Below are 16,285 nucleotides of genomic sequence, written 5' to 3' on the forward strand. Positions count from 1 at the left end.
GAGACATGAATGCCGCACACGATGTTGGGAAAGGGGTTCGCTGAGGCTGAGGCTGAGGCGATGCGATGAGGACTTTTGTGTGGGAAGAAGAATCCGCGTCGGTCGGGGTGACGTGCGAGGGAACGCCGAGGTTTCGGGAAATGGTATGCTTGTCGTACACTCGTCGCCCGGAGTAGATTTGGTGGTGGAAGTAAGGAATCCTATTTTGGAAAAGGGAAATGAACCAAACTGCTACATTCTTATTATACGATTTGGGCAATCCACCAAAATAGACAGACACCGTTCGTAATTGATTCCAATTGATTTTTTAGGTAATTTTTAAAGTTGAATTCGATACATTTTCCTACTAATTGTATAGCCGAATGTAACACAGTTCATTTATGAAATGTAATACCATAAAATTTATTCAAGTCACATCAATCTTTTAATATAGCAAAAAAAGAAGAAGATAAAAATAGTGATTCGGTCGGTCTTCCCATTTTTACAGAGTCTGAAACATTAAAGCAAAGAAAAGAAACCTTTCCTCTCCAACAGGAGATCGAAAGTCAAACATTAATCTACGGTAGAACTCTTCAGGGCACTCGAAAAATTATGAGAGTCGTCAATCTCCCAAGATTATTATCGCTCTCATTAAGAACTCAATGCAAGTGGCTTACACAGAATCATCAGAAAAGTAGCAGAGTACGTCCTCCTCAAACACTAGCGTTTGGTGTCGTTAGCCTGCTTTCCCATTCGGCATTGACAGTATCTGGTGAATGTGGCGGCCTTTCCCCCAGGAAGGAGCGGTCATCATCCTTGGCCACGGCATCATCAGCTTCCGCACCCTTCTTCCTGTTGCTCCCCTTGCCCTCTATCCCCCTCAGTGCCTCCAGAACCTCTTTCATCGTAGGCCTCATGTCCCTCTCTTCTTGCAAGCACCCGAATGCCACTTCAGCCACCTCTCTGATCATCCAAATTACTTCGCTGTTGGACTGCCGCCAGAGTCTTGGATCGACCAACTGATCCAACTCCTCGTTCTGGATCTTGTTGACGGCCATTTTAGCCAGATTAATCTCATGCCGATGCCTAGTGATGTCGACGGCCGGCTTCGAGGCTATGAGCTCCACCAACACCACCCCAAAGCTGTAGACATCGCTCTTGTCCGTGAGCTGGTAACACTGGTGGTATTCAGGGTCGACGTACCCGGGCGTGCCTTGTGGAACCGTGGAGACATGCGTGACGTTGAGCGGAAAGAGCCTGGATAATCCAAAGTCGGCGACTTTGACACGGAAGCTGCGGTCGAGCAAGATGTTGTTGGTTTTGACATCCCGGTGTACGATCGGGGGCGTGACGGCGTGGAGGTAACTGAGCGCCTGGGCGGTCTCGATTGCGATGCTCATCCTCACAGGCCACGGGAGCCCTTCTTCGCACGCACGGGGGCCATGGAGGTGGTCCGCCACCGTCCCATTCGGCACAAACTCGAACACGAGGAGGAGCTCGCGGCTGTGGCGGGAGGTGCATCCATATAGGCTGACAAGGTTGTGGTGTCGGAGGGAAGAAAGGATGTGGACTTCAGTCATGAACTGCTCGACACGCCTGAAGTTGTTCTCGTACAATCGCTTGATGGCCACGGTGCGACCATCCCGGAGCTTCCCTGCAGGGAGACATCGAAAGAAGAGTAGTTAGCAGTCGGAGCAAGACTCAGCTTAATCTGGTAGGAAGCTAGCTGGGAGAGTACCTTTGTAGACAGTGCCAAAGCCGCCATCACCAACTTCATTGGAGGCGTCGAAGCCATCGGTGGCCTCGTGTAGCTCCTCGTACTCGAAAACTTGGGTGCCGTAGTGTTCATTGCCCAATTCAGGATCTTTCTTGGAGCTGATTGGCTCAGATGAGGCTCTTCGAGACAGCAGAACCGGAGAGAGCCGGTTTCTCTTCTTGCGACGATAAAGGAAAAGACCGAGGAAGGTTACTATGACCAACAAGCCTCCCACGCCGACCGAAACACCTGCTCATGGCATTGATCATCCCTCAAATAGATTCATGGAACAACAGAGTATAGACGGAAGCTGAGAAAGATACTAATTCTTGCTTTCGCGTCTTTTATGATTTCAGCAAGTGCATGACATTAATAATGCCAGAAAGAATTGGAGACGAGTCAGGAGATTGGGTGGTTTAGAGGAGTAAGTTTCTCACCAATTACAATCTTCTTGGTGCGAGATCCTGCGACACAACAACGACCGAGAACAGAGTCAGTGCAGAGCTTAAAACAAAAACAATTTCTTTTTATCAGACGGCATTCATATAAACACAATAAAATATCTTATAGCGAGTCAAAAATAAAGAGCTGCTATTGACATTTTATCCGCGAAGAACTAGCAAAATCAAACAATGCATCGTCGAGAACTACAACTCCCTCTCTCCGCCTCAAATCTTCAACCGCGAGCTAAGTCAAGTCGGCATTCCAAGCAGCCATCTAAATTTAATGCCCCCCCCCACAAGACTTCTTCTGCCGCCATCACTAACGAGTCTTCCATGAGAAGTTGTAGGATCCATTTAGTTTAAAAAATTGTGTTTAATATTCATACAAATAAGAATATAGAAAGATGATGTATATGGATAGAATCCCATCAAAAAAGGGTTTTTGGGGAAAAAGATACACAAATTTCTGTCATATAGGAGGTTGATGAGGATAGCAATTACGATAAGACCCGGTTGATATTAAAATGACCCCTCACGTCTCGGACGACGTGACGGCACCCGATCAAACAGATCGGAACACAGCCAGAGGCGTATTAACGCCCACTCAGGCTCGGCTCTTCACGCCATGCTAAATCAATGTCAGACGTCACCATCTGCCCCTGCAAGCGGGCACATCAAACAATAGCAAGCTTCCTTATAAATACCCTCGCACTCTGGACGAGTGAGAGGGACGGAGGAAAGAACACATCAGGGAGATACCTCAAACTCTACTCCTTTCTATCCCCTCCACCATCTACTGACTTGATCGTCGGAGTGATCAGGTCGAGCCCCCCGACTCGACCTGTGTGCAGGACGGCAAACGGAGCGTGTGCCCAGCTGAGGAGCCCCCTCCGACGGAGACGGCTGACCCCGTCCTGATCAGACCGCCGCAGCCGACCACCTCGGTGAACCCGAGGGCTGCACCGGGGAGATCCCGTCATCCGGACCTGAACCGAGCCGCGTTGGCCCGAGGCCACTGCTCCATATTGTTTACCACAACAACAGGGGTAGAAGATAAGATTGGAAATTTTGTCGTCGGTGGGGGGGGTAGCGGACTGCAGTGGTTGCGTCCGACAAAGGAGGGGCCGCGTTGGAATATGGCCGTCGGCAAATGTGGATAAGGATGCAAATAGTGCATCGCAACTATTTGGTCATGGAACAGAGATGTGTTTCGCAAGGGTTGGCTACCGTAGAAAGTTCTAAGCTGGAGAGGTCGTTCCACTTTACGGGTGTAACACGCCATCTTTTCTCCCGACCTTCGCCTGGTCAACATCATGACCTGTTGTTATACCTTTGACTGCACAAGATAATTAACTTGGCCACGAAATTCAAATGTATAATTAATTGGAACAATGATTTCATGGCAACGATTAGAGAGATCAAGCGATGTTATTGAGCAAGATGAGGAAGAAGCTTACCTTTGTCGCACGAACCATCTCTATGGGAGCCATCTGAGCAGATACAGGTCGAATTTGGAAACTTGTACCCACACACCCCGCCGGACCTGTTGCAATCATTGCACCACTCTTCCTTTTTGTCGCACGAACTATCTGTAGCGGAGCCATCGGAGCAGAAACAGGTCGGCAGAGAGAATTCGTACCCACACACCCCACCGGACCTGTAGCAAGTGCTGCACCACCGCCCGATCTCCGTTTTGTCGCACAAATCATCTGTAGCGGAGCCATCGAAGCAGAAACAGGTCGGCTTTGAGGAGTTGTATCCACACACGCCGCCGGACCCGTTGCAAGCGCTGCACCACTCCCCGATCCCCGCTGGCCAGCTCAAGGTGAATCCCTCCTGCAGTGCTGCGGCATAATTCGTGTCTCCGTCCATCAACTGTTTGAAAGCCGTCCGATTCATGGGAACTTGCACAAACCATCTTCCACACGCGTTCATCGCGTCATCAGGCAAGCTACCAGTTCCCAGCCAATAGAATGACCACCCTCCGGCAGTGCTACTTTGGAGGCAATCGATGTTGACGAGCGGTGAGGGAAGGTGGGTGCGGCAATCGATGAAGAAGGTGGCGTTGAGGTCGTCACCGGTGTACTGGAAGGGCGCTAAAGCCAGAGTGGTATTCTCAGATGGCTGGGGACAGGAATTGCCAACAAAATCTTGATCAACGACGGTGAGGTGGTAGTTGGCGTAGTCGATGCTGTCATCCTTCACTCGGTACTGCTTTTCGCCGATGTGAATCGTCAAGGCGTAGTCGGGGGAATTGCAGCTGAGGGCAGTATCCGGATAGCCACACTCAGGATGACTATCTTGGTGGCTGAACGGGTAGGAGAAGCTGATGTTGCGGCTTCCGCAGAGGAATTGCCTCGTGGAGCATGCCTCGTATGGCGGGAGGTAGTCGTCGTCGGAGAAGGAAGGTGGTAAGGAAAACAGGAAGAGGGAAAGTAGGAAGGGAAGCAGAAGACGGAAGGAGGGGGGAGGCCACGGATGATGCATCTCTCGATGCGTCGCTGATCGATGATAGAAGACGACGAAACTATAGGTGGAGGGGGAGGAATAAGACGGAGACGGGAGAGGATGAGGCAGATATTTCGAGGGGCAGTCGGGCCGTATTCTTAGGTTGATGTCACCGCTGGTTTGGTACCCACGTCTTATTATACACCGAACGGTGAAGCAGAGGAAGGCGGCTCGGAGAAGCTGCGTCGGAGGAAGAATAGTGTTAAGGCGAGGAAGATACCCGGCAACAAACAAATTCTAGCCACCGTGTGGAAAGTATGCAAGCGGAGGTCGTGGTCAAAGGAGCACGTAACTTGCTTCCATTTGATCAGTCCAAATAAGAAGTCATGCGACATCCTCTCCGACACACACATATTTATATATAAATATATGTATATATAGAAGTTTGAAAATTACGAATTTATCTTTACAAATGTTAATAGAGAATTTATGTGATTGTGAACGCATAGGTGTTGTGGACCCTTCTATGAACACGTTTTCTCTTATGAGTAAAAGACTTTTTTTTTCTATAGAGAAACGGTCACTAGAAAATATTTCATCATACAAATTCAATGAAAAAAATAATAAATCAAAATGAAAACAAAGTTAGGAGCTTAATCCATAAGAAAGCTTAAGCTTAAGAGAGGCTAGCATCTGAGTCAAGTCTTGGACGGATTGTTGGAGGAAAGTCTTCGGGGGAAAGTCTTGCTAGTTGTCAACAATGTCCAAATCACATCAAATCATTTTCAGCGGAGAAAAATGGTATCCTTCTCGCTTCCGGTGCTGTTGATTCGTTGAAATTGATGTTGGAATTGAAAATTCAGTAAAATCACAATCGAAATGACTAATTTTTTTAGTTTCATGTTCGGTTGGTATTGCCTAAGATCAGAACAAAAATGATCAAGCTTATGTCATGTTTCGTTTATAAGCTATAAATCATAATCGACTATAATGTTTACCATAATAATTAGATGTTCGTTACATGAATAATTTATTATCATTAAACAATAAATTATATAATCAAATATATATATATATATATAATATTATTTTATATTTAATTTTTTTTATTATATGTTTCCCGTGGACTAGTCCATGAGAAATGGTTTGATAAGGGTTGTGATTGAAGACTAGAATCCATCTATGAACACGTTTTCTCTTATGAATAATATATATATATTTTTGCTATAGAGAAACAATCACTATAAAATATTTTAGCATACAAATTCGATAAAGAAAAAGAGAATAAATTCGATTATATGGATAATTTTATTATTGATGAGGGTAATAATGGCGATAAGACTCGGGTTGACATCAGCTGTCCCAAATAACGCCTCAGTTGACCTGACACCACATAGTCAAATAGACCCGAACGTCGACCGAGGCATATTAAATATCCTGCTCAGGCTTGGTTTTTCACGTCACGCCAACACCAGTGTCAAACGCTACCAGCCTGCCCCCTGCAAGTGGGTACATCAGGAAACAGTAAGCTTCCCTATAAATACCCTCGCATTCTGATTGAGGATAAGGAGAATGGAGCGAACGAATCCCCCCTCCAAATTCTTATAACTTGATCGTCGGAGGGGTCGGGTCGAGCTTCCCGACCTGACATTTGTTCAGGTGCGGAGCCAAAGGTCCCCATGGGACGCGCAGGCGAGGAGTTCTTGCCCGGAGGAAACGTCGACCCTGCCCCGATCGAACCGCCGCACCAGATCGACCCCGCGGACTCGAAGGTCGTCCCGGGAAGATCCCCGTCATCCAGACTCGAACCGAGCCGCGTCAGCCCCGAGGCCACGGCTTAAGGTTGTTCCCCACAACATTTTGGCAATAGAAGGAGGACATGCAATGTCGGGTGATCACCCGAGCGGCTCATATGAGCTCGCGGTTGAGAGGTCGCACCCAATTGAAGCCTCGGGGGAACGTCCCCCGCACGGAGATCATTGTACCAAACACCCTGCCATGACCTCAGAGTGATATTGGCGGATATTCGACGACCTGGGCTTGTCGCTGCCCGGCAGCGCCCCCGTCGACTCGTCGCCCGTATCATCCGAGGCCTTTCAGGACCTCACTCTTCAAGTCCCAGCTCCTCGGCTGCATGTCGCCCGAGACCACACCTGCGTCGTGCTCCTCGGTCGCATGTTGCTTGAGACCACGCCTACGCGGCCTGTCGCCCGAGCCACACCCCTCGGCCGCAGCCCGCCTGCGCTGTGGTCCTCGGCCGCATGTTACCCGAGACCATGCCTGTGCGGCCTGCCGCTCGAGCCATACCCCTCGACCGCAGCCTGCCTGAGCCGTGCTCCTCGGCTACATGACCACCTTTGCTCCTCGGCTGGCTTCGCAGGTGTGTCTCGGGGGGCTTGGAGCCGAGGACCACGGTGCAGGCGGGCAGACCGCGGAAAGGTAATTTATTATTATGGTAAACATTGTTTCTCTAGTGACTATAATGTTTACCATAATAATTAGATGTTCGTTACATGAATAATTTATTATCATTAAACAATAAATTATATAATCAAATATATATATATATATTATTTTTATTTTATATTTAAATTTTTTTATTATATGTTTCCCGTGGACTAGTCCATGAGAAATGGTTTGATAAGGGTTGTGATTGAAGACTAGAATCCATCTATGAACACGTTTTCTCTTATGAATAATATATATATATATATATATATAGAAACAATCACTAGAAAATATTTCAGCATACAAATTCGATAAAGAAAAAGAGAATAAATTCGATTATATGGATAATTTTATTATCATCGAGCAATAATATATATATATATATATATATATATATATATATATATATAATGTTATCTTATACTTGAATTTTTTTATTATATATTTTTTTATGGACTAATCTATTGGAAATGGTTTGATACGAATTGTGAATAAAGACTAGAAACCATCCAAGACTTGACTCGATGCTAGTCTCTCTTAAACTTTCTTATCATTTAAGTTGTTGACTTCGTTGCCCTCAACACCTATGGGTTCATATTCACATAAATTCTGTATTAACATTTGTAAAGATGAATTCGTAATTTTAAAACTTTCCAATTTGTTTGTTGCTGGGTATCTTCCTCGCCTTATACTATTCTTCCTCCGAGGCAGCTTCTCCGAGCTGCCATCCTCCGCTTCACCGCTCGGTGTATAATTAGACGTGGGTACCAAACCAGCGGTGACATCAACCAGAGAATACGGCCCGACTGCCCTTCGAAATATCTGCCTCATCCTCTCCCGTCTCCGTCTTATTCCTCCCCCTCCACCTATAGTTTCGTCGTCTTCTATCATCGATCAGCGACGCATCGAGAGATGCATCATCCGTGGCCTCCCCCCTCCTTCCGTCTTCTGCTTCCCTTCCTACTTTCCCTCTTCCTGTTTTCCTTACCACCTTCCTTCTCCGACGACGACTACCTCCCGCCATACGAGGCATGCTCCACGAGGCAATTCCTCTGCGGAAGCCGCAACATCAGCTTCTCCTACCCGTTCAGCCACCAAGATAGTCATCCTGAGTGTGGCTATCCGGATACTGCCCTCAGCTGCAATTCCCCCGACTACGCCTTGACGATTCACATCGGCGAAAAGCAGTACCGAGTGAAGGATGACAGCATCGACTACGCCAACTACCACCTCACCGTCGTTGATCAAGATTTTGTTGGCAATTCCTGTCCCCAGCCATCTGAGAATACCACTCTGGCTTTAGCGCCCTTCCAGTACACCGGTGACGACCTCAACGCCACCTTCTTCATCGATTGCCGCACCCACCTTCCCTCACCGCTCGTCAACATCGATTGCCTCCAAAGTAGCACTGCCGGAGGGTGGTCATTCTATTGGCTGGGAACTGGTAGCTTGCCTGATGACGCGATGAACGCGTGTGGAAGATGGTTTGTGCAAGTTCCCATGAATCGGACGGCTTTCAAACAGTTGATGGACGGAGACACGAATTATGCCGCAGCACTGCAGGAGGGATTCACCTTGAGCTGGCCAGCGGGGATCGGGGAGTGGTGCAGCGCTTGCAACGGGTCCGGCGGCGTGTGTGGATACAACTCCTCAAAGCCGACCTGTTTCTGCTTCGATGGCTCCGCTACAGATGATTTGTGCGACAAAACGGAGATCGGGCGGTGGTGCAGCACTTGCTACAGGTCCGGTGGGGTGTGTGGGTACGAATTCTCTCTGCCGACCTGTTTCTGCTCCGATGGCTCCGCTACAGATAGTTCGTGCGACAAAAAGGAAGAGTGGTGCAATGATTGCAACAGGTCCGGCGGGGTGTGTGGGTACAAGTTACCAAATTCGACCTGTATCTGCTCAGATGGCTCCCATAGAGATGGTTCGTGCGACAAAGGTAAGCTTCTTCCCCATCTTGCTCAATAACATCGCTTAATCTCTTACTTTTGGTTCAGTACCCCTCGCTGTTGCAATACCTCGGCTTCAAAACACGACATGTTCCAGAGTAATTCTGCATCTGGATTTAATTGAGCGCTAGCAGGAAGAGAAAGGGGGAAGCATCACACGATTGAACCCCCTCTATCTTCGCACATAAAAGATATATAGCAGCTCCGTATTTTTTGATTTGATATAGAACATGTTAATGTGTATGTATGAATGCCGTCTGATAACATTAAATTGTTCTTTTTAAGCTCCGCACTAACTCTATTCTCGGTCGTCGTTGTGTCGCAGGATCTCACTTCAAGAAGCTTATTATAATCGGTGAGACACTTACCACCCAATCTCCTTACTCGTCTTAGATGCTCCTTCGTGCAGTCCGTCAACTTTCACGAATTATATCATCTGACATGGCTCCCATGGTTTCGGGACTTCTTAAACATAGTCAAAAGAGACGTTGTCCTGAGAGCAAATTCTGTCTTCGTTAAATTCTTCGTTCATTTGAAATCATAATCTTTTTTGTGGTGATGACAATTTCTCTTGCAACCTTGCACTTCTTTACGTTTCAGGTTCAGTGGCAGGAGCGGTGGGCTTCGTTTTGGTCTGCGTCGCATTATTTCTATGTACGCGAAAGCGTTACACAGACTCTATCATCTATTGGAACAAACCGACAAATGTAGCAAAGATCGAAGACTTTCTGAATGATTATGGATCCTTGGCCCCTAAAAGATACAAGTACTCGGAACTGAAGAAGATGACCAAATCTTTCAAAGAAAAACTTGGGGAAGGTGGATATGGAAGTGTGTTCAAGGGCACCCTCCAAGATGGGCGTTCGGTGGCTGTGAAGATCCTCAGCAAATCCACAGAAAATGGAGCAGAGTTTATAAACGAAGTTGCCAGCATCGGTAGGACTTCCCATGTCAACGTCGTGAGTCTACTCGGCTTCTGCCACGACGGTCACAAACGAGCTCTGGTCTATGAATTCATGACCAATGGGTCACTGGACAAGTACATCTACTCTGACGAGCCGAAGGCATCGCTTCCATGGGACAGACTGTACCAGATCGCCGTCGGCATCGCCCGAGGGCTGGAGTATCTGCATCGCGGCTGCAACACTCGCATAGTCCACTTCGACATAAAGCCCCACAACATCCTCCTGGACCAGGACTTCTGTCCCAAGATATCCGACTTTGGATTAGCCAAACTGTGCCCTCCCAAAGAAAGCATCCTCTCCATGGCAGACGCAAGAGGAACCATAGGGTACATTGCACCGGAAGTCTTCTCGAGGACCTTCGGGATGGCGTCGACTAAATCCGACGTCTACAGTTACGGGATGATGGTCCTGGAAATGGTCGGAGGAAGAAGGAATGTGAAAGCATGGGCAGACAGGACCAGCGAGATATACTTTCCGCATTGGGTCTACGAACATCTGGATCGAGATGGAGGTCTTGAAGCCTACGATGTGACGGCTGAGACGGAGGAAATTGCGAGGAGGATGATAATGGTCGGTTTGTGGTGCATACAAACAATGCCACCGAGTCGGCCTTCCATGAGCAGAGTCGTGGAAATGTTGGTAGGAAGAGTCGGCGACTTGGAGATGCCACCCAAACCATATCTTTCGTCCCCTCAGCGACCGGTCGTCGTCACCTCTTCTTCCTCTTGACGGTAAGCAAACTAAAAGAAGAACTCGGAGTTATTTTTCCCCTCTTTTTGCCCTTTTTCTTGCGATCTTCTTGTCAATCACATGAAAACTAATTCAAGTGTTCTGCTTAAACATATCGGAATTCTTATACAAAGAACTGCTAACCCGTAGCTTCTTTCCATGAGCGTACGATACTGACACTTCGAGAGCGAACTCGTGAGGCGATGGCTGTAGACTAACGTGTAGGAGCGTGCCGGGTTATGACAACCATGAGGTACACATTAATGGAGGTTTGACTGGACTCCTCGTGATAGCCGTGGCGATGGTCATTTTCCTTCGTCGTCTCTGGACACAGCACCACTTCAGAGGCCAGCAGCATACGTGCTATCATGCATGCCTCTGCCCCTCGGCCTGTGTGAGAGTACTGTACATCCACGTACCATTGTGGATTCCACCCTTGGATCTCCATCCTAGACGTTTTAATAGCTAGGAGAAGCCCGAAACAGAAAGCTCCCCTTACCTCAAAGAATCCTAATCCCAGGGAGAAGGTCCACGTACTTCGTAGCAGCAATAATGAAGGCAACTGGACGCAACAGTGAGAGAGGGACGAGGAGGACACGATGAGATAAATTAAGCAAAGCTTGCTTAGAGAAAGACCGACACTACGATGGCATGCGTTGAACTCGCACATGTGTTGTATAAGATGGGTGTAAACAATTAATCTTGTACAGTTTTGTTGAACCATTACGTTGTGATTGACAATTAATTTTTTTAATTGACAATAATTTTTTTATTAATAAATAATTTTTTATTTACAAAAAAAAATCTTTTTACATCATGGTTGAGGTGTCAGCATAGCTCAGTTCGAACGCACAAGGTTGCCCATGCGGATGCTCGAGTGATAGAAGTGAACCTCACTTCCTGAGTGCGGTCTTTTCTCTTGGCGAGTGACCTACTTCTTCGTTGCTGAGCTCCTCCACACAGGTTGAGGTCGATAGAGAGATTTATTAACTTGACTCGTTCGAAGGTTAAATTAGAGTTGAGTAGAAAAATGGAGAATTAATTGCTCGAAGTCCCCCTGCATTGATTAGGGGTTAGCTTTTATACATGCGAAGGGGTGATTAGTTGTACACAGTCCTTTAATGCCTGTCAACTCCTCGAGAGGATGACTTTTACCTTGTGAATGAGTGCTGACTGACCCATAGGGGTGCGACATCGTTCCGAGCTTCACGGAATGGCTCTATGGTGTTTGGAGTTAACTTGTATGATGTCGAGTATGATGGACTGTATCCTGCGGACGAGCGTCGATCGACCCATACAAGTCCCTACTGTGCGGCATTGCCGACTTGTATGGCGCCGACCAGGGTGGCTTTGTATCATGTGGATGAGCGTCGATCGACCCGTACGAGTCCCCATCGTTTGGCATCGTTTCAAGCTTTTCGGAATGGGTCTATAGTGTTCGACGTCGGCTTGTACAGTGTCGAATAACGCGGATGTCATGTGGTCGATTCATTCGGGTCCAAGGTATCATGTCGTGTCAGTCCAAAGGTCCCTCGTCGTTCCTGTCATGATTCCTGGTATAACGTGGATGGTGTTGAAACGTGTATATCATTCTTTATCCATCAGACCGCATCCCAAAAAAACATAAATAACATCAAGCTATTCCTTTTTGACATATCTCATGAATTAGACCGTTCCCTTCATCTCGTTATTAACAACACTGTCACATCGTATCGAGTTATAAACCATCAATTTCAAGAAAAAGTTGGAATTGTTTACAGAATTATGTGCTTTATACGTTTTTGTACTTGAGATTGCTCACGTTGTTCCGAATCGCACACGGAGCAGAAGAGGAGACTCGTTCAAAGTGAAGGGGTCGAGAAAGATCGATTCGACCAACTTATAAATCATTATATCTCCTTCCGCGTCAAAAGGTTGACGCCCATAATATTAGGTTGGCTTCCACCGTTGTCCGTTTCCACGAGGAAAGGAAAGGAAAGGGAAGCTGAAATCTAAATTTCCTATTTGTTGATTGAGATGTCTGCATATCTTTACGAGAAACATGCAACCGGTGACCTGTCTCACTCTGTATTGGTGGTTTTTCGTGGCCTTTTTGCTCCCAATTACAGCAAGTATTTTTCATGAATTATAAATTACTTTGTATAATAATTAAAAAAGAATACTAATCTCGGATTATGTCTTATGTCACCGAGCTTCATAATCCAAAAACACATTTTAAGAACCTAGAGAAATTGTAATATGAAGGTGCAATAACTATTCAATTCAATGGAATATAAAGGATATATATGTGTATATATATATGAATAAAATTATAAATAAATAAATGAAAGCTTGAGAGAAATAAACCATAAAAACCCCCATTCTTGTCCGCAGTCCAAACCCCCTTTCTTCCCGTATCCCTCGATTCGATCGGGGCCGGGCGATCCCTCCCCCGCTCCGATCATGGAATCGGCGGCGGCGTTGGCTGCCGTCTCGGTCGGCGGCTCCGGTCCCGGTTACCCGGACTCCGTCGACTCCTCTCCCCGTTCCCGCGGCGGCGACTCGTGGGACGAGCCATTCACTTCTTCCGCTGCGGCCTCGTCGCGCCTCCGCGTGATGTGCAGCTACGGCGGCCGCATCGTCCCCCGCCCCACCGACAACTCCCTCTGCTACCTCGGAGGCGAGACCCGCATGGTCATCGTCGACCGCCACTCCTCCCTCGCCGACCTCTCCGCCAAGCTCTCCCGCGACCTCCTCGGCGGCCGCCCTTTCTCCCTCAAGTACCAGCTCCCCAACGAGGACCTCGACTCCCTCATCTCGGTCACCACCGACGAGGACCTCGAGAACATGATCGAAGAGCTCGATCGCATCTCTGCTGCCACCGCTGCCCTGGCATCCTCCATAGGCGGCGGCTCGGCACGCTCCCCCCGCCTCCGGCTGTTCCTGTTCCCGTCGATCTCCGATTCGGCGCCTTCTTCCGCTATCGGGTCACTCTTGGACGACTCAAAGTCGGATACTTGGTTCGTGGACGCCCTAAATAGCGCTATCGGCGGCATGGGCGTGGACGCTCTCTCCACCGACTCAGCCTCTGTAAACTGCCTGCTTGGCCTCGAGGACGACTCCTCCGTCCACTCCCGGAGCGGCGGCGGCGGCGGCGGCGGCCACTCGGAGGCCGAGCAGCTCGTCCTCCCCCGCCCCGACTCTTCCGGCAAGCTCGTTCGACATGGCCAGGACGTCCCCGGTTCGCCGATGCTCGATAAGGGTTCCTCCTTCGGCTCCACCTCGTCGGCTCCATCCCTTTCGAATCTCCCACCCATCCCCGTTCCCACCGATGGTCGTGCTGCCGCCGAGCAACGTATCACCGGTATCGACGACCACTTCGCCCACATGGGTCCCTCACCCGACTCCGCCACCAGGCCCGACGAAGGTTTCAAAGAGCCAAGATACGCTCCCCACCACCAGCCCCCGCCTCCCATCCCTCTTCCGACCGCTTCCCCTCCCAGTTCTACCACGTCCCCAATCGAAAATCTCAACAGAGACTTCTCAGACGACGACAGATCTGACCACGGCGGTGTCCTTAGGCCATCGCAAGCTACAGAACCTACTCAGATCGATGCCCCAACACCTGATCCAGTGTCAAGGTACCATCTTTCTTGTGCTTCAACTTCCCCTACATAAAAAAATGGTGAATTTTGCCAAAATTTTACTTTGATCTCTTCTTCTAGGCCGACGTACCTGAATCCAAGCTCTGATGCTATGTATCGTGGTCCATCACCGGTCACGGATGCTTCAGGTTACGTAATGGTCTCACCGCAGCTAGAGCAACTACAGCAGCAACAATCGCATCCCCACCTTAATCAACAACAGCAACCACAGCTCACCTCGGCGAACCCCCATTACATCCACCACCACCCGGCGGCAGGTACAGTCGTTCCCATGCCTTCCTACTACTCTATCGCGGCCCATTCGATGCAGCAATCGCCACAAACCTATCAAATCGATCCTCAGATTCCAATGTACTACATGCCTGTCCGCCATACCTCGCCATACACTTTGGGGACAGTTCAGCCCAATTTAATGGATCCCAGTTATATATCATCAACCGCTGCGCCGGCTTCCGGAATTGTGACAAAGCCTGACTTACCGAGCTACTATAAGACAGCGGCCACAGCACCTGCACCTGCTGCAATGCAGCCACAGCTAATCCGTGTAGCCGCCAATCAAACCCACCCCTATGCCGGAACAGGGTATAATGTGATACAACATCCCCACCTGTCTCAGACCCGTGCAACAATGGCTAACTTTGGTTATGAAGCTGCCGCGGGTCCTGTCCATCCCCAGATGTACTATTCTCAGGCCTCTTCACAAGCTGCATTGGCGCCACAGTATCAGACGGTGAGCTCCACAACTGCGATTCCTGATGCTGCAGCTCTTGGGGATTCAAACACGTCCAGAACATCATGACCACAAGTCAGAACCCTTCTAAAGATGAAAAGGGGTGACCTTTATATAAAGTTGAAGGGATGTGGAGTAAGCTCTTGATATCTAAGACAGTCTTATTACGTATGAACCATGCTGTTTGGATTATCTTATTTTATGTGTTGTTTAGTGTCGTATTGCATGAGCGTCTGTTGTGATAGGAACAAAGAGAACAGGTGTCTGCTTTGCAATTATCCACTCAATGGTTTCAGGATTCGTCCTCAATTCCTGGCGCCATATTGTCTTGCTATGATAGCTAAGAACTGTATTGTTGATATGGTATTGTATTAGAATAAATTTTTATCGAACTACTTGATACAAACCTTAGCTCGTTTGATGTAAAATTTTATTAGAATAATCTCCTGTTTGCTTATCTTGGTTATGTTTCTTAATGAGATCATACCGAATGCCATTTTCTTTGTGTGATGCAAAGGCGGAGGTGAGGATGATGCGAGCTCAGGGCAGAAGAGCATGTTCAAGGTTTGCATTTACCAGCTTTGGACTCTGGATACTAACATTTTGTCAATACCAGTTTCCCCAAGCTGGACGGAGACATTATTAGTTGATTAACTGTTCCAGAGTTTGCTTTCTTTATAGAAGGCTCTGATGAGGATAGTAATTATGATAAGACTCGGCTGACGTCAGATGACGTCTTACGCAGTAGCACCTGGTCAATGCAGACCGAAACATTGATCGAGGCGCATTAACATCCTGTCAAAGCTTAATTCTTCACGTCACGCCAACACAAAGTCAGAAAATATCAACCTGCCCCTGCAAGTGGGCAGCTCAGGAAGCAACGGCTCGGCCCGACCTTTGTGCAGGTGCGAAGCCGAAAGTTCCCTCCAGACGCGCAGGCGAGGAGTTCTTGCCCTGAGGAGACGGCTACATCGTCCCTCGGACACCGCACCCGACCGCCTCAGCGGGCTCGAGGAACGTCCCAGGGAGATCCCCGTCGTCCGGACCCGAACAGGCTCTTTGTTCAATCTGCCTGGATTTTGATTGGAAATCTAGTGTGTTTTGATGGTGTCATTCCTAGCAGTAAGACACTTAAGATGCATTATTCTTTCGTAGAGACATTTACCTTTTCTTTTTGCAGAACGTACGATC

At 48.1% G+C, this 16,285-nt stretch overlaps 3 protein-coding genes across 3 annotated transcripts; 2 read left to right on the forward strand and 1 right to left on the reverse strand.

Moving 5' to 3' along the window:
* Positions 1-441: 441 nt before the first annotated feature.
* On the reverse strand, positions 442-4,851 carry LOC103988320 (LEAF RUST 10 DISEASE-RESISTANCE LOCUS RECEPTOR-LIKE PROTEIN KINASE-like 1.2). The gene is made up of 4 exons (XM_065186829.1): positions 3,636-4,851; positions 2,173-2,199; positions 1,718-1,984; positions 442-1,633 (listed from the first exon to the last, which is right to left on the reverse strand). The coding sequence occupies exons 1-4, from the start codon at positions 4,663-4,665 to the stop codon at positions 693-695; spliced, it is 2,265 nt and encodes a 754-aa protein (XP_065042901.1). The 5' UTR covers positions 4,666-4,851; the 3' UTR covers positions 442-692.
* A 3,001-nt stretch (positions 4,852-7,852) lies between these two features.
* On the forward strand, positions 7,853-10,833 carry LOC135676052 (rust resistance kinase Lr10-like). Its single transcript, XM_065186831.1, has 3 exons — positions 7,853-9,016; positions 9,352-9,381; positions 9,627-10,833. Exons 1-3 carry the CDS (start codon positions 7,987-7,989, stop codon positions 10,718-10,720), a joined length of 2,154 nt encoding a protein of 717 aa, XP_065042903.1. The 5' UTR covers positions 7,853-7,986; the 3' UTR covers positions 10,721-10,833.
* A 2,232-nt stretch (positions 10,834-13,065) lies between these two features.
* Positions 13,066-15,551, forward strand: LOC135676053 (protein PAL OF QUIRKY-like). Its single transcript, XM_065186832.1, has 2 exons — positions 13,066-14,340; positions 14,425-15,551. The coding sequence occupies exons 1-2, from the start codon at positions 13,163-13,165 to the stop codon at positions 15,161-15,163; spliced, it is 1,917 nt and encodes a 638-aa protein (XP_065042904.1). The 5' UTR covers positions 13,066-13,162; the 3' UTR covers positions 15,164-15,551.
* Positions 15,552-16,285: the final 734 nt, after the last annotated feature.

Source organism: Musa acuminata, chromosome BXJ1-6 (assembly GCF_036884655.1).
Source record: "Musa acuminata AAA Group cultivar baxijiao chromosome BXJ1-6, Cavendish_Baxijiao_AAA, whole genome shotgun sequence".
NCBI lineage: Eukaryota > Viridiplantae > Streptophyta > Magnoliopsida > Zingiberales > Musaceae > Musa > Musa acuminata.